The sequence below is a fragment of the Pongo pygmaeus genome, chromosome 9 (assembly GCF_028885625.2).
Source record: "Pongo pygmaeus isolate AG05252 chromosome 9, NHGRI_mPonPyg2-v2.0_pri, whole genome shotgun sequence".
Classification (NCBI taxonomy): Eukaryota; Metazoa; Chordata; class Mammalia; order Primates; family Hominidae; genus Pongo; species Pongo pygmaeus.
In genome coordinates, this window is record NC_072382.2 from 6,006,713 (window position 1) to 6,027,744 (window position 21,032).

At 50.3% G+C, this 21,032-nt stretch overlaps 2 protein-coding genes across 2 annotated transcripts in view; one reads left to right on the plus strand and one right to left on the minus strand.

The window, feature by feature from the left end:
- The window catches only part of IGHMBP2 (immunoglobulin mu DNA binding protein 2), a 36,678-nt gene extending 29,208 nt beyond the window's left edge, over positions 1-7,470 (minus strand). The window contains exons 1-4 of the mRNA XM_054438579.2: positions 7,261-7,470; positions 5,055-5,224; positions 2,971-3,163; positions 2,669-2,766 (exon numbers count right to left, since the gene is read on the minus strand). Coding sequence (XP_054294554.2) covers positions 2,669-2,766; positions 2,971-3,163; positions 5,055-5,224; positions 7,261-7,346 — 547 coding nt within the window. The 5' untranslated portion in view covers positions 7,347-7,470. The remainder of the gene's footprint in view (positions 1-2,668; positions 2,767-2,970; positions 3,164-5,054; positions 5,225-7,260) is intronic.
- On the plus strand, positions 7,402-19,509 carry MRPL21 (mitochondrial ribosomal protein L21). Its single transcript, XM_063670762.1, has 8 exons — positions 7,402-7,591; positions 10,110-10,141; positions 10,709-10,779; positions 13,296-13,381; positions 14,593-14,756; positions 17,855-17,907; positions 18,317-18,420; positions 19,392-19,509. The coding sequence occupies exons 1-8, from the start codon at positions 7,402-7,404 to the stop codon at positions 19,454-19,456; spliced, it is 765 nt and encodes a 254-aa protein (XP_063526832.1). The 3' UTR covers positions 19,457-19,509.
- Positions 19,510-21,032: the final 1,523 nt, after the last annotated feature.

Below are 21,032 nucleotides of genomic sequence, written 5' to 3' on the forward strand. Positions count from 1 at the left end.
CAAAATTAAGTCTGCTTTATTTTCACAAGGTTTCTCCTTGAACAGGAATCGGCAAACTGTGGGCCACATCCAGTCGGCTGCCGGTTTTGGTGAGATTCACTGGAGCACAGCCACGCCCATTCATTTACATACCGTCTACGGCTGCCTGCTGTAGACGGTATGCATGATATGGCCCACAAAGTCAAAACATTCACAATCCATCCCTTTACGGAAAAACTCCTGCTCTAGAGTAACAGGAATGAAGGAAATGTTTCCTAGAGCATATTCGTTTCTAACATATTGTCCCTCTTTTAAGTACCCATAAAATGATAAAGACAAATGACAAAAAAAATGATTAACAAATTCTAGGATCGTGTTCTATTTTGAATTTCACGACCAAGACTAAAGACCTGCTTCTTTTTTTTTTTTTTTTTTTTTTTGAGACAGAGTCTCGCTGTGTCGCCCAGGCTGGAGTGTAGTGGCACGATCTCGGCTCACTGCAACATCCACCTCCCGGGTTCAAGCGATTCTCCTGCCTCAGCCTCCAGAGTAGCTGGAACTACAGTGCCTGCCATCACGCCCAGCTAATTTTTTGTATTGTTAGTAGAGATGGGGTTTCACCGTGTTGGCCAGGATGGTCTTGATCTCCTGACCTCATGATCTGCCAGCCTCAGCCTCCCAAAGTGCTGGGACTAAAGGTGTGAGCCACTGCGCCTGGCCAAGACCTGCTTCTTATGCTGTGCTCTTGAGAGCAGGTGGTGGTGTGCTCAGCCCCGCAGCCATGGCATTCGCTACATGGTGCCCACTACGCAGAGACGCCTATCGGATAAGGAGCAGCTCATAAGCAAAGGATGTTTGCTGACCCTGACTTGTGAGACTGAAGCCAACATGGAAGACGGCAGGGTGTGCAGCTAGTAACAGGGAATTGAACCCCACGTTCTCGTGCTATAGCCAAGCCATTCCAGAGTCCCTAAGACACAGTAAATACATTTCTAATTCAGTTTCTGACGCATTGGAGCCCTTCAGTAAATATTTCATAGAAATAAAGCATTACTGAAATGTGAGTGCATTTAGAATTTCCAAAGGAAAATGCAGAAAGAAAATGAGTATTTAAAAATAACACATCTTGAGGGACTGCACACTGAAAGAGTGCTACAAAGTCATCCTGTGTGTTTGAAGCTAACACAACACTGGCTTGCCTAGCACAGTATGATAGAAAATAGCTGTGGGGTAACCCTTGCATGAGGCTTGGCCAAAGCCACTGCTTTACAAATGGGCCAAGTCCAATACTCACAGGGCTGTTAAATCATGGGCAGTGACTGGATGAGACAACAAACTCCTTCCAAAAATGACGTTCTCCAAGAACAGCGAAGGACATAAAAAGCGCACAGACCAGGCATGGTGGCTCATGCCTGTAATCCCAGTACTTTGGGAGGCTGAGGCAGGTAGATCACCTGAGGTCAGGAGTTCAAGACCGGCCTCACCAACATGGTGAAACCCCGTCTCTACTAAAAAATACAAAAATTAGCTGAGCATGGTGGCGGGCACCTGTAATCCCAACTACTTGGGAGGCTGAGGCAGGAGAGTCGCATGAACCCGGGAGGCGGACGTTGCGGTGAGCCGAGATAGCACCACTGCACTCCATTCTGGGTGACAGAGCAAGCCTCCATCTCAAAAAAAAAAAAAAAAAAAAAAAAATTAAGATTTTTCCAACCTAAAATTGCTATCAAGCATAAAGTATGATCAGCTTTCTTCTATTTTCACAAAGTACTAAGCTAAAAGAAATATCCTTACATTTCAAAATAAAAGATTTATATATACTAAAAAGAACATTATTTTAAAACTCAATGGAGGCTGGGCATGGTAGCTCATGCCTGTAATCCCAACACTTGGGGAGGCTGAGGTGAGTAGATCACCTGAGATCAGGAGTTTGAGAACAGCCTGGCCAACATGGCAAAACCCTGTCTCCACTAAAAATACAAAAATTAGCCAGGCGTGGTGGCGTGTGCCTGTAATCCCAGCTATTCAGGAGGCTGAGGCATGAGAATCACTTGAGCCTGGGAGGCGGAGGTTGCAGTGAGCCAAGATCATGCCACTATACTCCAGTCTGGGTGACAGAGCGAGATTCCATCTGCCCCCACCGCCAAAAAAAAAAAATTTTAACTAAAAACTCAATGGGGCCAGGCGCGCGGTGGCTCAGGCCTGTAATCCCAGCACTTTGGGAGGTCAAGGCGGGTGGATCATGAGGTCAGGAGTTCGAGACCAGCCTGGTCAATATGGTGAAACCCCGTCTCTACTAAAAGTACAGAAATTAGCCAGGCGTGGTGGTGCGTGCCTGTAGTCCCAGCTACTTGGGAGGCTGAGGCAGAAGAATCACTTGAACCTGGGAGGCGGAGGTTGCAATGAGCCGAGATCACGCCACTGTACTCCAGCCTGGGCAACAGAGCAAGACTCTGTCTCAAAAAAAAAAAAAAAAAACCTCAATGGAGTGAGCCAGTTTATTAGGACTGAGTACAAGGAGGACGGTCCAGTTCATGCAAGGCCTTCCCAGACATTCCTACAAAGATATTCAGGGAGATTTCTTCTAGTCATACTTTCTCAAACTCTTATTAAAATGGCCCAAGGTCACACTGTTCTCTATACTTTCAGTAGCGATTTCAACCAAAAAAGAAAACTCAGAAGTTCTTACGTATTTCACTGGCAGGACTGGGAGCAGATCTGCCAAAGAGCACTTCTATGAGTGAGGAGGCTGGGCCAGAATGATACTTCTTTAGAGCAATCAGGGCTCTGCCAAGGGAGAAAACTAAAATTAGAACACCAGCAATTCAGTGCCCGAGCCTCTGCCCCAAGGCTGCCACCAGCTCCCGTGAGGGCCACGCCCACACCACGACTTGTTGCCTCTTGTTGTCTCTTGTGCAACAGGCGTGGCAGGAATGGGTTAGCCCTGTTGAAGGAAGATGGTACTTAGGATTTCCAGTCCCATGCACTCACTTTTTCAGTCGCCTGTAAGTGACATCATTGGCAAGTTTTAACAGTCTGTAGGAATTCTCTCGGTCCAAGCTCAACTGGAAATCGTGGGACTCATCAAAGGCCACCGTGACCGATTTCGGGGTGACCCGGGTCAGGATCCCAGTGGCCAGCTGACTGCCCTCATTAGCAGCATCGTACAGGCCCACGATATCACCTGCAAAAAACAAAGACTCAGTTATGCAAGACACTGGGGAAAGCTTCAATATCACTTTATGTAATAAAATCCACTATACTTCAAATATTTTATCTTCGTTACTTTCTTTAGTAAATGCAATCAGTAACAGTTAAAAAAAAAAAAAAAAAAGTTAGGCCGGGCACGGTGGCTCACGCCTGTAATCCTAGTACTTTGGGAGGCAGAGGCAGGCAGATCATGAGGTCAGGAGATCGAGACCATCCTGGCTAACACAGTGAAAGTCCGTCTCTACTAAAAATACAAAAAATTAGACGGGCGTGGTGGCGGGTGCCTGTAGTCCCAGCTACTCGGGAGGCTGAGGCTGCAGTGAGCCAAGATTGCACCACTGAACTCCGGCCTGGGCAACAGAGTGAGACTCCATCTCAGAAAAAAAAAAATCTCAAACTCTGCTCAGGTCTGACTCCAACCTACAGGTTCCCCTCCTGGCCCTCTCCTCTCTCAATACCCTCATCTCATCTTCTCCAAATCCAGCTGGTATTCCAGTAATTGTTGGGCAAAAGTCTACGAAATCAAAATATGAAATTTAAAACTCCATCACCACCAAAACAAGGCAGAGACACTTTCATAGTAAAAAGTACAGCCCTGGCAACGCTGCTTCCTCCAGGCTTCCAGGGCTGTGGTTGTCTAACACAAGCGTCCCAGGCATGTGGTTAAGAAGCTTCTTCTAACTGCCCCTCCTTTCCAACCAGGCTGGCACAAGTTTAGCCAAAGCATGCTTGGCACAAGAAAGGGTTGGGAATACAGAAGTACACATACTGCATGTTTACCAGCTGGACCAAGGCTGCCCATTACATAGAAACAAAACGAGAGTCACGTGTAGTTTTTCTTTTGTTTTTGTTTGTTTTGAGACAGGGTCTCACTTTGCCCCCAAGCTAGAGTGCAGTGGCGTGACTTCAGCTCACTGCAGTCTCAACCTCCCAGGTTCAAGTGATCCTCCTGCCTCAGCCCATCAAGTAGCAGGAACTACAAGCGCACACGACCACGTCTGGCTAATTTTTCTATTTTTTTGCAGAGATGGGGTTTTGCCACGTTGCCCAGGCTGGTCTCGAACTCCTGAGATCAAGCGATCCACCCACCTCGGCCTCCCAAAGTGCTAGGATTACAGGCACCCAGTCACGTGTAGTTTTTTAAGTTTTCTAGTAGCCATATTAAAAAATTTAAAAGACGCTGGGTGCACTGGCTCACGCCTTAATCCCAGCACTTTGGGAGGCCAAAGCAGGCGGATCACCTGAGGTTGGGAGTTCGAGACCAGCCTGACCAACATGGAGAAACCCCGTCTCTACTAAAAATACAAACTTAGCCAGGCATGGTGGCGCATGCCTCTAATCCCAGCTACTCAGGAGGCTGAGGCAGCAGAATCACTTGAACCCGGGAGGCGGAGGTTGCGGTGAGCCGAGATCACGCCATTGCACTCCAGACTGGGCAACAAGAGTGAAACTCTGTCTCAAAAAAAAAAAGAAATGGGTAAATTATTTTAATAAGATTTTTTTATTTAACCCAATTTATGAAAAATATTATTTCAACATGTAATCAGTATTCAGAAAAATTACTCAAGATATTCCCAATTGTTTTTTAACATAATCTTCCAAATCTGGTGTGTATTCTGTATCTGCGGAAATTACGAGCCACACTTCAAACATTTGATGACCATGCATGGCTTATGGCTACCATTTTGGACAATGCTGATCTAGACAACTAAAACCCACATCAATTGTTGGACTTCTGATTAACAGCTCTTCATTGCAATGCTTTATTCGCCAACTGGTCATTGTAATCCAGTCTTTACAAGGGTACACGGCGTGGTCTGAATGCCCGTAAATTTCAATGTCTGTCTAGGTCAATACGCACACACCAGAAGTAAAGCTGTTACTGGGAAGAGCTGCTGCGGACCCGCATCGCCTGGGCTCAAAGGTGACCAGCAGCCGTCCGTACAGCCCAGTGCGCTGGCTGGATACCTGCAGCTTCAGCAAACACACGCCTCGGCTCTGGAGCTCTTTCGGAGAGATGTTCTCCTGCCAGGACCTGGAAGACACCCGGTATTGATGCTTCAGGATTTTTACCAGTTTCTACTTCCACCCACCCAGGAAAAGTAAAAGAGAAAGAAACATAGATAAAGATCTACTCACAGACACTAAGTATGTCCCAATGGAACTCTGAACCGGCTCCACTCCCAATCCCGCTCCTCCTACATCCCCCTAGGGCAGTTAATGCCACAACCCTTCTCTCAGTTACCTGAGACAGATCTTTCAAACAGCATTCCCCTCTCTCCTCCCATCTGTCACTAAGTCCTATCAGGCCCCTCCCATTTCTCCCTGGACTTCTCTGCCTCTCATCCTGGCTGCCACAGCCCCGGTTCAAATCCACATCACTGCTCACCTGGATTAAACAGAGCCTCTCAACTACCTTACCTCTGGCCTCTCCACGTCCAATCAAAAGCAGGAGACCCAAGAGATCCTCCTAAAATGCAAATCTATTCGCCTCCCTCACCCGCTTAACCCCGCTGATGGCCCATCCTTCACACACAGAACAGAAGGCTAGCTCCTTAGCCAGGCCCTTCCCAGGCTCGCCCTGCCAGTCTGCTCAGCATCCTCAGAAAGAGCCACTGCCATGGGGGATGACTCTGTCCTTGGCACCGTGCCGAGCACCTGACTGACAGGGGATCGTTTCATTCTCAGAGCAAGCCTGTGAGGTGGGAATCATCCCAGTTTTACAGATAAAGTAAGGCTCAGAGACAGAACCTGCAAAGTCACACAGCCATAAATGAAGCAGCTGGGATTCTAACAAACTCAACATAACTGCAAAAGCTCTCCATTGCCATGATCAAAAGCATCTCAGACAAATCCTACTGACACATGGCTGACTGCAAACTCTGGAAGCAGACTGCCTGACAGCAAATCGGGCTATGGTGTGTCACCCCGGGGCAAGTTACTTAACCCCTCTCTGTCTCCATCTCCTTAGACGGAAAATGACAGTAACAGAAACCTACACTGTGGCCAGGCACGGTGGCTCACGCCTGTAATCCCAACGCTTTGGGAGGCCGAGGAGGGCAGACCACGAGGTCAGGAGATTGAGACCATCCTGGCCAACATGGTGAAAGCCCATCTCTACTAAAAATACAAAAACATTAGCCGGGCGTGGTGGTGTGCGCCTGTACTCCCAGCTACTCAGGAGGCTGAGGCAGGAGAATCGCTTGTACCAGGGAGATGGAAGCTGCAGTGAGCCGAGATCATGCCACTGCACTCCAGCCTGGGCGACAGAGAGAGACTCTGTCTGGAAAAAAAAAAAAAAAAGAAAGAAAGAAAAAGAAAAAAAAAAGAACCTACATTGTAGGGTTGGCATGGGATGAGGTGTAAAAGAATTAACGCATGGAAAGTACGTGTTAGCTCTGATTGTTTTGGACAAGTAAATAGTCCCATTCGGAAACAAGCCCGGCTCTGACATGGCTCCCCACACCTCTCAGGACGGCTCCCCACCCCACCCCGCACCCACCAGCTTAATTCCAATTTTCCTTCAGGCACCACTCCCTCCTTGAAGCCACCACGAGCCTCCCCAGGGAAGGGCGTTCCTCCTCCAGGCTCTTTCCCCGCGACACGCACGTAGCCGGTCCTGGACGCGCTGGAGGGGAAGGGACTCTCTGCTCATGCCCAGCCCACCGTTGGCCGGATCGGGGGCAGCCAGTGCACCTGACTCATGCTGCCGGGGCCTGGCACAGAATGGGCGCAAACCACGTTTACTGCATGAATAAGGGAAAGGACTGCTAACCCGCTGCGTGTGGAACTGGGGTCGGGGCCAGGGCTCAGGAGTGCAAGCTTAGGGGGGTCTCGGGTCGGGAAATCAAAGTGCTTCTTAAGGGTCCCCAAACGGAACGCGGTATCCAGGAAGTAATGAGACTGACAACTCGGGAGGTGGCCCAGCAGGGGACGGACGGTCCCTGGTCCGGATTCCAAGGGACGGAGATGAAATCCCCGGCCCAGGCTATGAGGCCGAGCCCCTCAGAGACTCTGCCCGGGGCACTGCGGGACCGACCGCAAGGGAGCGGCGCCGGCGGCCGCCCGTACCTGCGCTCCTCCACCTCCGCGTCTCTCTCGAGCTCCAGCAGGTCCAGCTGCTTGGTCACGAAGCTCTCCACAGCCGCCGAGGCCATCGCCGCCGCCGGCCTGGGCCCCGAGCCGCCGACGTCCCGCTTCTGCGCCGGGCCGATGTTACAGCGGGACCGGTGTTCCCCGCCGGGCGCGTGCGTTACGCACGCGGTTCGCGTCGCTTCCGTTTCCGGCCGAAGCTGCGGGAAGATGGCGGCGGCCATGGCAGCATCTCCTCTGACGGTCACCTTAGGGCGACTGGCGTCCGCGTGCAGCCTCAGCATCCTGCGACCTTCGCGGCCCGGAGCAGGTGAGACCCGGGATATGGGAGGAGGGGAGGACGCAGAGCGAGCGCTACTACCTGCCGTCTCGCCACGTATGTGCCTGGGTCCGACCTGGTGCCTTGTGTGTTGATCGCATTTGTGGTGAATATAGCACGGGTTTTGGAGTCGGGGGAACACGGGTTCAGATTTTGATTCCTTCAGTTAGTAGCCTGAATACTGACAATAGCCCTTGAACTTTGGTATAGGCCTTATGTTACGGGGGAGCAGAGTGAGGCTCAGAGGAACTAGGTAACGTGCCCAGGGTCACACAGCGGGGAGGTGGAAGAAGAGTGCTTCAGGCGCAGTCACTTCGGCTCCAAAGCTTGTGCTTCAATCACTGCCCCCAGGCTGCGAGCCGGTCTGAAAAATGATGATGGATTATCCTCGCCTAATCTGAACTTATTCAGCAAAAGAAACAGCCGTATTTAAGGCGCTGGGCTGATACGAGGCTCCAAAAAGGTTATGTTCGTTAAAAACTGTATAAATCTCTGCCTGAAAATGGTTGGAGTGTGTATTTGTGTGCACGAGTGTTTATGTACATTTTAAACCTAGGTCTCATGTCTCACCATGACCCCGAAAAATGGAAAACTGGATCTAACTCTATATTGGACGGTATTAAAATAATTGTACCATAATTCCCAAAAGTTGGAAGCAACCCAGATGTCCTTCAGGAGATGAATGGTTACATAAACTGTAGCACATCCATACAGTAGAATATTATTCAGCAATAAAAAGAAATGAGTCATGAAGAGACATGGAGGAAACTTACATACGTATTACTAAGTAAAAGAAGCCAACCTGAAAAGGCTTGTATGTTTCCCACTATGACATTCTGGAAAAGGCAAATCTAAGGAGACAGTAAAAAAGATAGATGCGGAGTAAGAGGATTGGGGGAGAAAAGGATGAATAGGTGGAGTTCAGAGGATTTTTAGGGCAGTGAAACTATTCTATATGATATAATGGTAGATACATGTCATTATAAGTTTGTCCAAATCCATAGAATGTACACTACCAAGGGTGAACCCCTAATGTAAACTATGGACTTTGGATAACGATGATGTGTCAGTGTAGGTTCATGAGTTGTAAGGATTGTACCTCTCTGGTGAGGGATGTTGATAGGAAGCTGTGGGCATGTGGACAGGGGACATATGAGAACTCTCTGTACCTTCCACTCAATTTTGGTGTGAAACTAAAACTGCGCTAAAAAATAAAGTCTATTAAGAAATTAATAATAATCACAGAGTTGGGCCAGAGGCAATGTAGATGCCAAAATTGGCCAGGAGTTGGTAACTGTTGAACCTGGAAAGGGATAATTGAGAGATTGAGAGACAGTTCACTATTCTGTTCTCTTTACTTTTGTATGCTTGACATTTTCCATAATAAAACTTAGGTTTAAGTAGTCAGGAGAGTTTTTACAAAAGCAGTGGGACTTAATCCATTCTACCTACCTACATGAAACCACCCCTCCAACGCTATGTTCAAGTACAGACTCACGCGTTAGGAGAGAAAGACACACAGTGAAGCGAGTAGAGACAAGGTGACCAAAATAGTGAGCAGCTGGGGCCTTGAAGAGTGAGCAAAGGAGACATGATGGAAGTACACAGTCACAGTCTCCAGGACGATCTAAAGGAAATCCTGCAGGAGAGGAAGGAGACTGTTTGTTCCCTGTGGACCAAAAGACAAAGCTAGAAGCAAATTAGGTACAGAAGCCTGCTAAGTTTTTAATAGTGGTATGGATTTGCCGATGGGTTGGCTGAGTAGTGTGCGAGAGAAGGGTCAAAACTGATGGAGGTTTGGGGCCTGAGCAACCGGGAGGATGAAGTTGCTCTCATGTGAGAGAGAGGAGTGTGGGAGAAGCAGGCATGGGAAGAAATAAGGAGCCTCTGGAGGTATGAGGTACTCGTCAGACACGAGTGGCTAAGGCAGATAGATAGGTGGGTATGCAAATCCAGGAGAGAAGCCCTGGCTGGAGGTGTAAACTTGGGAGTCACCAGCACATTGGGGGCGTTTAAATCCATCGGACTGCCGGCTGGATGCAGTCACCAGAGGAATGGCCATGGGCAGAGAAGAGGTCAAGGCCAAGGGTTGAGCCCCAGGCGCCCAAATGGGAGAGGAGAGGAGAAAGCAGCCGAGGAGATGCAAATGGGGAGCCAGTGCTAATGGGTGAACTTTAAAAAAGTGGTTTTTATGGTGTGTAAATTATAGCTGAGTTTCTTTAGAAGTGATTATTGAGAAACTATTCTCTGCTTTTTACACCTAAGCACTTATTTTGATCCCCTGTCTTCTCAGTAGATTGAAGGTCTTTGTTTCCTGGTGTATTCGTTATCTATGGTTACATCAGAAATTACCCCAAAACTTAGCAGCTTAAAACATTTATTAACTCACACCAGTTCTGAGAGTCAAGAACACAGAAGCAGCTTAAGTGGCTGGTTCTGGCTCAGGGTCTTAGCTTGCAGCAAGCAAGTCTGCAGGGGCTGTGGTTATCTCAAGACTCCGCTGTGCCAGCGGCTGGAGAATCTACCTGCAAGGTCGTTCCCGTGGGTGTTGGCGATAGGCCCAGTTCCCCGCCAAGTGGACCTCTAGGTAGGGCTGTTCACAGCAGGGCAGCCCTAAGGCCAGAGATCAGAGAGGGTGAGCAGAGGCATCCAAGATGGAAGTCCTAGTTGGTTATCACCTAATCCCAGAAGCCACATGCTAGCATGTCTGTCACTAGCTGTTGGACACACAGACCACTCCCAGGGGGCTGACGGGTAAAAATAGCAGGAGGCGGGGCCCAGCAGGGCCATCTTGGAGGCTGCTCCCACACTTGGGCACAGATCAGCGTCTGAACCTACCGGGCACTTAGTCAAGGCATGAGTTAGTGGGCGGGTGGTTCTGGTCTCAGGAGCTTGTAGATGGTGTGGCAAACTGATCTCAACACATATAACCAGTAGCTGTAAGTGACGTTTTTGTAGTTTTGCTCACCTAGGTGTTTCTGTGGGCACGCTGTCATGCAGTGGTTCATACCACGTACCAGGAGCAGCAGCTGTGCATTTAGCATCATAAAGGGCAGTTTGCATTTGTAGTATTAATAGTAATGATCTGTGTTTCTCTTCTTCCCTCAGCCTCCCTTTGGTCTGCTTCTCGAAGGTTCAATTCACAGAGCACTTCATATCTACCAGGGTAATATCAAAATGTGGGTTTTGGTGCCTCTTTTCCTTCCATTTGTAGAACCGTCTTTCTAAAGTCAAAACTTCCTACCTTTTGGTTCTCAATAATATTTAAATTTCCTCTTTTGTTTTTAAGAGACAGAGTTTCACTATGTTTCCCAGACTAGTTTTGAACTCCTGGCCTAAAGTGGTCCTCCCGCCTCAGCCTCCTGAGTAGCTGGGATTACAGGCATGCACCACCACTTTTGGCTTTAACTTTTTTGACGGTATTTTTCTCAGACCCTTAAAAGAAGACGTAACTGCAAGAGATCAAAGAGAAATTCCGTATGTGTTTGCTCTCTTTTATTATGGAGGAGCTTGAAGTCTTAACTCAAGATTTCTGATGAGGAAGGTTGTATCAGAGTCTCTAAGAGAAACTCATTATTTGAAAAAGCACATTCAGTGTTAAAATTTTATACTTGAGAAAACATTTTTAGGTATCATAAACTGCGGAAAACATTCGACAAAGTTCCACTCACTGGTGGGAGACACAGGAGCAGTGCAGGGATAGCAGTTACTGTAGGGACCCCCCAGGGTGCAGTTCCGGCTGCCCCTCACAGCCTGGGACGCCAGGCTTCTGCAGGATGGAAGTAGTGTTCATTTCTATCTGCATGGGTGTTGGAGAGGATTAAGTAAATGTATACATTTAAAGTGCTTAGAACAGTGCTTGGCATACAGTCAGCACTCACAAAACACTGGCTGCTGTAACTGCTGCTGGGACTCCAGGGATCCTCCGCAGTGGGGAGATATGGGAGTCTTTTTTGCTTCTCAAAGAAGTGGCAAAACATTCTGAGCGTAGGAAGAAGTTGTAAGTGAGCATGTGGGTAGGTTGTGCTTACCAGGGTCTGTGTCCTGTGTGAGAGGTTATAGCACCTTCCTGCCAGCGTGTTCTTCTCACACTGGGCGCAGCTGGACCCATATGGGGAGACTAGACATCAAACAGGTCAAAGACATTTTGTAGAGAGCAGCACCTTCCTTGTCCTCCTTGTCTCTCAAGGTTATTGACCAACCACAGACCACGGAGTTCATGTCTCTAGGAGCTCCAAGCCCTACCCCACTGGGAAAGCTTTCGTTCCTCTCCCAGATTCGTGTGGAGTCCCTCCTGCGCACCAGCCAGCAGGATAGGTGGACCTGGTCCTTGGTGTGGAGGCCGGCACGTTTTGCATATGGAGCAAGCTGTTTTCTTCCTCCTAATGCAACCCTGGAGTAGAAAGACTGAAATTTTACTTTGCAGTGGCAGCAGCAATAAAAGCTTAAAAACAGTTCTGAATAATTCGGTTTGGGATCTACCTACCCTCCCTCTTTATAGACGACAGAAAGAAACACCCCACCTCCTTTTGAATCTAGGCCCCCCTTTCTTTCCTCCCTTCTCCCCCCCACCTACCTGAGGCTGAGAGTTAGGAAATGAAGAACATCTTGGGCTGGGCATGTTGGCTCATGCCTGTAATCCCAGAACTTTGGGAGGCCGAGGTGGGCGGATCACTTGAGGCCAGGAGTTCGAGACCAGCCTGGCCAATGGGGCAAAACCCCATCTCTACTAAAAATACAAAAATTAGCCAGGTGTGGTGGTATGTGCCTGTAACCCTAGCTACTAAGGAGACTGAGGCAGGAGAATCGCTGGAACCCTGGAGGCAGAGGTTGCATTGAGCTGAGATCACGCCACCGCACTCTAGCCTGGGTGACAGAGCGAGACTCCATCTCAAAAAAAAAAGGCATTGCCCGCACCAAGCTTGGCATCCTGAGGGTGAGGAGGGGAAGTGGCTGGGGACCGCAGTGCTATAGCTGCTGGGACTGAGCACTCCTAACACCCGACCCTCACTGGCCGTGCTGGGGCCAGCTGTGAACAGTAGCCATCTAACCCTAACACAGCCCTTTCAGGTGGGGGCTTGTTTTCCCATTTGCTCAGTTGCAGACACCAGGACACAGAATTGTCTGGGGTTCCGAGCCAGTTCTGCCTGGCACTCACCTGGGTGTGAAGGAAGAGCAGGCACCTACCTGGGAGGAGGTGGAGGTGGAGCAGGGAACGTCATGGTCCTGTTTGAGCAGGATGTGGTGAAGGGTCATCGGAGCTGCCATTCCAGGGCCACTGGATGCCAACGGAGGCGGGAGAGCTGCTGGCCCTGTGTCCCAGGTTATGGGGAAAGTAGAGGGCTGGGCATTTCAGCCGGTGCCTCCAAGATAAATGTGCCCCAAGACACCACAAGCCCAGCCTTCTCTCAGGGCACCCTTCCAGCACTGAGAAGTACCCAAGTGAGGGCTCTTTCGCAGAACGCTGAGAGTTCCTGCTTTGATTATTGAATGATGAGCCATTGTTCCCTGTGGCTCTAAAAGGATACAGGGAGCCTGTCCTCGGGGTTACCCCAGAGGGGTGGGGCCTGTCTTAAAGAGCGTGCCTTTTGTTGCCCAGGATCCCTTCCTAACATTTGTGCATGGCCATTTCTTAGAGGATTTGAGCTGCCTTTTCAGGTGCTTGTGACATTTGTCTACGAAATGTGTTTTACAGATATGTTCCTAAAACATCCCTGAGTTCACCACCTTGGCCAGAAGTTGTTCTGCCAGACCCAGTTGAGGAGACCAGACACCATGCAGGTAAGACCTCCCTGGGAGACAGAAGCTAGAGGGCACCACTCAGACCCGCTCCAGTCACCCACAGAGGTTGTCACCAGGCCACAGAACGAGGCTTCATGTTTGCAGATGCTCCCAGACACAGCACAGTGCCAGCACTCATGTCCATTTTCACCAGTTAACACCAGAATTTCAGATGTTTTTCATTAACTACTCCTTGAACACCTGCCACACTGCAGGCAGGTGGCATAAGTGAGGGCAGGGGGCCCCTGCTCCATCTCGTTTTCCGCTGTTGGTGGGTGCAGCGACAGCTCTCCCCAGTTAGCACAGTTAAGCACAATTACTGGAAGCCGGTGCCACCCGGGCTGTTGGAGAAACATGCAGGGGTATCAGGACTCGTGTCAACCTGGAGCACGTGTCAGAAGGGACAGGATCATTAGCCACTCTTGCCATGATCCTCGCTTTCCAGAACACTGGAAATCAAGATCCTCGTGTGGAATCTTCTTATATGTTAAAGACTGTTTGAGATTCCGTGTGAGTGAAACAAGTCTGCCGAGAGTTTCGCCCTCGGTGCTGGTGCTTCTGGTGTTGACAGTGTTTCCAGGGCAGGCACTCTGTCGTCCCTTCTGTGTGTCTCGCCCTCGGTCAGGCCGGGGGATCGGTGCCCATTAAATGCTTGTTCAGAGTAAACGGTGCAGGAGAGAGGGGACTGTGACCTGAGTCAGAGCAGAGATAACACGAACTGAGCGAGGAGCCCCCGTGGGTGGGATATGGGGTTGGGATATGGGGGGCTCCTCATTGCAAAGTCCTCTCCTTTCGCTTCTCAGGGTTTTGCACACTTCTGGTCTGCTGGCTCCTCATTCTCATTCGAATGAACCAGGTGGAGGGTTTTGCCCACCCTAGAGTTGTAGAAACCTAGCCAGGCGTGCGGAGTGCTTAGGCGAGGGAGTTGCATGAGGCAGTTTGGGCGTTCTCTGCAGTCTTGGGGAGCTTCCGTCTGTGAAAGCTCCACGTGCCACGGTGCTGGTGCTCCTAAAGCAGCAGATTGACCCTGTGCCTGCCCTTGTGCCTGCAGAGGGTGGAGCAGGGGCTGGGCCGCCAGCAGTGAGGTGCTCACAAGGGGTGCTGGGTGTCAGGTCCACCCTAGGGCCCCACCACCAGGAGCTGCACATCATACTGCAGTGCGTTGGGGAGCAGGTGAGGGTGACTGCCCACCCACCCGCCTTCCCCTGCAGAGGTTGTGAAGAAGGTGAATGAGCTGATCGCCACGGGGCAGTATGGCAGGCTCTTTGCCGTGGTGCATTTTGCCAGCCGCCAGTGGAAGGTGACCTCTGAAGACCTGATCTTAATTGGAAATGAACTAGACCTTGCGTGTGGAGAGAGAATTCGACTGGAGAAGGTGAGACCACCGAGCTTCCCTGGATATTCAGGGGCTCAGCCACCAAGTATGTAATCCCCACACCCCAGCTCACACGGAGGAGGGACCCCCGCCGACCCCGTCTCAGGTGGAGGCCAACAAAGCTGAGGCTCAGAAGGGAGTTTAGGGGGCGCCCATGGTGGGGCTGGGGTCCAAGGGCAGGGCAGGCTTCCGCTACTCTGAGGGCAGCACCTGGCCCAGCAGGTCTGCTCCCTGGAGAAAGGGAGACGGCACATTAAACAGTGCTGAGGGCAGAAACGTGTCTTTATGGTGTTCCAGTCTTATTAATGTATTCCCATAGAACAATGCTTGATTGCAGAGATACTAAAAATCCCGGCTAAGGATGTAGTGCACTTCCTAGCCCCTGTCTGTGAGGAAAAAACTGTTAAGTTTCTGCTAACACACTACTCTGCCATTAGCTTTGACAGCTGCTGCTGTTTTTAAATAGTAAACATTGGTTGACAGGCATTTCCCTGGGTGCTAATTTACCTCAGCGACCATTCAGAACTGCATGGTGTAGGCCCGGCATGGTGGCTCACACTGGTGACCCACCACATTGGGAGGCCAAGGTGGGGGATTGCTTGAACTCAGGAGTTCAAGACTAGCCTGGGCAACATAGTGAGACCTCAGAGACCTCATCTCTACTAAAATTCCAAACAATTTGCCGGGCATGGTGGCACACACATGTGGTCCCAGCTATTTGTGGGGCTGAAGTAGGAGGATCATTTGAGCCTGGGAAGTTGAGGCTGCAGTGAGCCGTGACTGGCCACTGCACTCCAGCCTGGGCGACACAGCGAGACCCTGTCTCAAAAAAAACTGCATGGTTTGTCTGTTTATTATTATTTTTCAGACTCAGTCTCGCTCTGTTACCTAGGCTGGAGTGCATTGGCGCAGTCTTGGCTCACTGCAACCCCCACCTCCTGGGTTCAAGCGATTCTCCTGCCTCAGCCTCCCGAGTAGCTAGGATTACAGGCACATGCCACCACGCCCTGCTAATTTTTATATTTTTAGTTGAGATGGGGTTTCACCATATTGGTCAGGCTGGTCTCGAACTCCTGACCTCAGGTGATCCACCCGCCTCGGCCTCCCAAAGCACTGGGATTATAGGCATGAGCCAACGTGCCTGGCCAGTCTGTTTATTTAGCTAGGCATTTCTAACCTTCAGCTATGATTCTATTTACTGGGGGCGTCTATTTGATTTTTGCCTACTCTTTTTTTTTTTTTTTTTTTTTTGAGAAGGAGTTTTGCTCTTGTTGTCCAGGCTGGAGTACAGTGGCACGATCTCAGCTCACCGCAACCTCTGCCTCCCGGTTTCAAGTGATTCTCCTGCCTCAGCCTCCTGAGTAGCTGGGATTACAGGCATGTGCCACCACACCTGGCTAATTTTGTATTTTTAGTAGAGATGGGGTTTCTCCATGTTGGTCAGGCTGGTCTTGAACTCCCGACCTCAGGCAGTCTGCCTGCCTCAGCCTCCCACAGTGTTGGGATTACAGGCGTGAGCCACCACGCCCGGCCTGCCCACTCTTTTTGTAAAATTATAATTACCTCTGCAACAGGTAATTTTTCTGGGATGCTTAATTATCAATATAAGTTACATGGTTTTCTTTATGAATTAAAGCTCCTCCTCTGAAGGGCAGACCTTTGCATATTTGAAACATTTCACATTAACAAAAAATTCTAGAAAGCCCCTCCTAAGCAGATTGCTTTTTATAACAGGAAACCCAGTGGGAGTGCGCATGTCATGCTGAAACAAACTCTAAAAATACTTATTATTTGTCACTATCTAATATGCGTGTCTGCTGCGTTTGTTATATGATATACTTTGTCTCTAGACATTTAAGTTGAGTATGATTGGATTTTTTCTTATCAGTAAAATTTAAGATGATCTCCAACATCTAATAAAAACACTGTAGGCCGCGCGTGGTGGCTCACGCCTGTAATCCCAGAGCTTTGGGAAACCGAGGCGGGCAGATCACCTGAGGTCAGTTTGAGACCAGCCTAGCCAACATGGTGAAACCCCGTCTCTAATAAAAATACCAAAAAAAATTAGCCGGGGTTGGTGGCAGGCGCCTGTAGTCCCAGCTACTCAGGGGGCTGAGGCAGGAGAATCGCTTGAACCTCGGAGGCAGAGGTTGCAGTGAGCCGAGATCATGCCACTGCACTCCAGCCTGGGCGACAGAGCGAGACTCCGGCGCTCAAAAAGAAGAAAGAACACTGTTGCATTTGGAAGGCAAAGATGTCTTCATCTGCAGCCACACTTGGTGTCGTGATTTCCCAGCATTGAGAATGGTTGCCTGGCTCTTGAGAATTTTGCAATCGTTAAAAGAATACAGGAGAGCCTCAATCATTGCGATATTAGCAGAACTGTAAACTGCGCCAAGAGACACGATGGTATGATTTGTGCTTTTTCTCTCTATGTTATGTTTTGATAGAAAGGGTTTTCTTTTTTTCTTTGAGACGGAGTCTCACTCTGTCGCCCAGGCTGGAGTGCAGTGGCGCAATCTTGGCTCACAGTGAGCTCCGCCTCCCGGGTTCATGCTGTTCTCCTGCCTCAGCCTCCTGAGTAGCTGGGACTACAGGTGCACGCCGCCATGCCCGGCTAATTTTTTGTATTTTTTTAGTAGAGACGGAATTTCACCGTGTTAGCCAGGACGGTCTCCATCTCCTGACCTTGTGATCCACCCGCCTTGGCCTCCCAAAGTGCTGGGATTACAGGCGTGAGCCACCGCGCCCGGCCGGAGATAGAAAGGGTTTTTGAAGTCACCGTTGGTATGAGGATTACAGCAGCTATCTGGATGCATATCCATGGTATCTAATAATCAAATTGTGTGTCTCCTGCCTCTGAGGGTTGGAGCGTTTCCCTCAGGCAGCCCCACGGCTGTGCAGTGCTGCCACTTGTCAGCTTACAGCCCCGGTTGTAGATATTAAAGAGATCATTAGACAGCAAATGAAATTCATGTCACAATGTTTTCAGTCTTTCTCATTTTGTGTGGTGTTCACATCACTACCTGTTATTAGCGACTGTTCTCTTACTCATCGTAATGAGCCACTGATTAAACACGCCTGTTGAATTTTTTCAGGTCCTGCTGGTTGGGGCAGACAACTTCACACTGCTTGGCAAGCCACTCCTCAGGTAATGGTTGTGAAGTGCTGGGCTTTGTCTGGGGCTCCAGGGCTGGACATGCAGACAGTGGTCACAGTGCAATTAGGCCAGGTGGGGGGTTGCATTCATATTCTTTGTTGACACCAAACACAACATGTATACTTAATAATAGTGGACATTGAGGGCCCATGAGAACATCCAGACCAAATTATTGGTCTCTTGCTGTTTCATGACAGTGTGGTCCTCTTAAGATTTGTTCAGACTCCCTGGAACTGTTCTTCGTGGTTCTTTTTCATGGTTTTCAAAATGTTTCCATTGAGGGCGTATTACTTTTATAATCAACAAAAGAGAAAGTATAACTTCATTTTAGAAATTCTCACCTAAGGCATTTGAAAAATAATCCAAAAGGTACATGATTGTTGATTTTTCGTCCTTCTAGAAAGGATCTTGTGCGAGTGGAGGCCACAGTCATTGAAAAGACAGAATCATGGCCAAGAATCATTATGAGATTCAGGAAAAGGAGAAACTTCAAGAAGAAAAGAAGTAAGTAGAGAAAGTACCACTGGGCCCGGTTGCACGGTGCTGGTTGTCCAGGCGCATGCAGACACAGGGTGTGGGGCACGTGGGTCTCAGGACAGGAAGCCCAGGCAGGTCTCAATCTGGCTTCCACTGCCCACTTGCCACCCTCATCCTAGAGGGAGCACCCAGAGGGTCCAGCCTCACTCCCCTTCTCCACGCTGCACGCGTGACCCCACCTCACTCCCCTTCTCCTCCACCCTCCGCGCGTGAACTCACCTCACTCCCCTTCTCCACCCTCCGCGCGTGAACTCACCTCACTTCCCTTCTCCTCCACCCTCCACGCGTGACCCCACTTTGTTCCAACCCATGACGCCTAGCACTGCCCCCAAAGCAGCAGTGAATCCGCGAGCAGGCCTAGGGCTGTCCTAGCAGATCTGCACTGAGGACAGCCCCCACAGTGGGCATCCTGAGGGATGGCACCCACGGGGCATGGGCCACACAGCTGAGCGGCTGCAGAATTCTGTCCCTCACAGCTCTTGTTATAACTGCACTTGCCGGCCTAAACCACCAACAGTGGGCATAGTTAAATATACCCAGAATACTGGTATTGGCGGTCACCTTAGAGTCAGTTGGGTGCAGGAGCCTCTCGTGTACCTTATGACACTTCCAGGTGGCCTCGAGGTCACTCAGGTGGGGCCATCCTCCCACGCATTCCAGAAGTCATGGCATAGACAGTGTGGGAGGAGAGGTGAGGTGCCAGCGCAGGGCACTCCTGGCCACGAGGCGTCTGGTGTCCCAGCCTCTGCACCTGCCGACAGAGTGAACGGACAAGCTAGCGAGGCAGTCAGTGCACACCTGGCGATAAACACGGCCATGTGCAGCAGGGGACGTTGCCGGGGTCGCGCTGGCTGGGGAGGGCTGTGTGCAGAGCCCCTGCTGTAACTGATGACAACAGTCAGAGTCTGTGGTCAAGCCTGTGACATCCTTTCTTTCAGTTGTCACGACCCCGCAGACTGTCCTCCGGATAAACAGCATTGAGATTGCTCCATGTTTGTTGTGATTACCGAGTTAATACTTACAAAAGGATAAAAATAAACTCCTGCTTCCCAAGGAGCCCAGGTTTCTGTGTTGTGGTTTAAAGCCGTGCATGCCTGTTGTAGATAGTTTAGCTGGAGCAGCATGTCTGTAAGCACCAGCCCCCAAGCCAGAGAAAACAGGAACTCGGGGAGAATGACAAGCATGGCCCTCCCAGGGCTGGATAAATAGTATTCTTGGCAGCCCTCCACCCCATGCGGCGGCGGCAGGGCCCAGGGGAGCGGGGCGGGGACGCAGCTGGGACTTGGAGCTGACATCAAGAGAGGCGCAGCCTAGATTCCACGAGATGGACAAGAACAGCAAATTCCATCTGAGTAATCGAAACAGATCTGTCGCCAGCGGGGCTTTTGTAAGGCTGGGGTTCAGAGCAGGTGGCCTCGGGTCCCTGCTCCTGGCCCTTCTGCCTCACACAGTCAAGCAGGGGCAGGGATCACAGTGCAGGGGGAGTGACACAGCACAGCAGGGACCCAGGAGGGCTGGGCAGGACAGGAGGAGGGACAGCTGGGGAGTGGGCACAGCACATTCTGGGAACTGACAACAGCAGGGACAGAGCAGAGGCCCAGGCTGTGCTGAACTCAGTCTTGGAAGTAGCAGGCAGTCCCAGAGGGCTGGGGCTGCTGGAATCAATAGGGGTGGCTGAGGCAGGCAGCAGGGCCTGCTGGGAGCTACCCAGGTGAGAAGGCACAGGGTCCTGGAGCCAGAGTGGCGTAGGAACCAGCAAAGGGAAGGGCCTGGGCGTGGGGATGAGGGGCTCTCAGATGATGCCAGGCCCCTGGTTTGGTTCATTCAGAGACAGAGCCATCCTCCAAAAGAAGAGTTAGGGCTTCAAGTGACAGATACAAACCTGTAATCCGACCGGGCTAAGTATTTTCTCCAGGAGTCCCATGGGGAGTCGCTCTGAGATCTGGAGATGAGAAAACCCCTCAGGTGCCCAGCGCCCTGGTGGGTGCTGTCCCAGCTCCCGCATCGTGTCTTCCGCGTGCAGCAGGGAGCGCCAGCCCAGCGGGCTGAGTGCTCCCGGTCCTGCCCATCCAGGGCAGCCTGAATTTGGAGACATGAGAACCCAGAGAGTCAGGCCTCCAGGGCTCCTCGTGGGTTGCAGTGAAGCTGGGGGTGGTGGGAGGGACCTGGGGCTGCGGTGTGCTTGCGTCTTTAATGCAGCCACATCTGGAAGTAATAAATTTCTAAATGTGGTAGCTCATGCTATCTCCATCTGAAAGTGATGTCTCTAGAATCATAAGGCCTCGCATCCTTTCCCCTTACCCACCCCTTCTCTGGGTTCTCTCCCAACCAGCCCAGCAGCATCTCGTGTGGTCTTTGTTCTATGTGCAGGATATAGGATGTTTAAGATGGGAATCATTGGCCTATTCCATATTCTTTGACATAAACACATCTCCGTTTCTTACTACGCTTGAAATAAAAAACAGGTTCTGGAGACACCTGCTGCAGTCAGGCAGTTCAGCTTGGTGGTGGAGTGGGGTGTATGTATGGGTTCTGCAGCTAGAGAGCTGAGTGTGAATCCCACACCCACTGCAGTGAGC

Coding starts and splice junctions, on each gene's coding strand:
- MRPL21 (XM_063670762.1), top strand. CDS start 7,402: ATGTTACAGCGGGACCGGTGTTCCCCGCCGGGCGCGTGCGTTACGCAC. Junction 17,908..18,316: donor CTTGGCAAGCCACTCCTCAG/GTAATGGTTGTG, acceptor TCGTCCTTCTAG/AAAGGATCTTGTGCGAGTGG. Junction 18,421..19,391: donor AAACTTCAAGAAGAAAAGAA/GTAAGTAGAGAA, acceptor CCTTTCTTTCAG/TTGTCACGACCCCGCAGACT.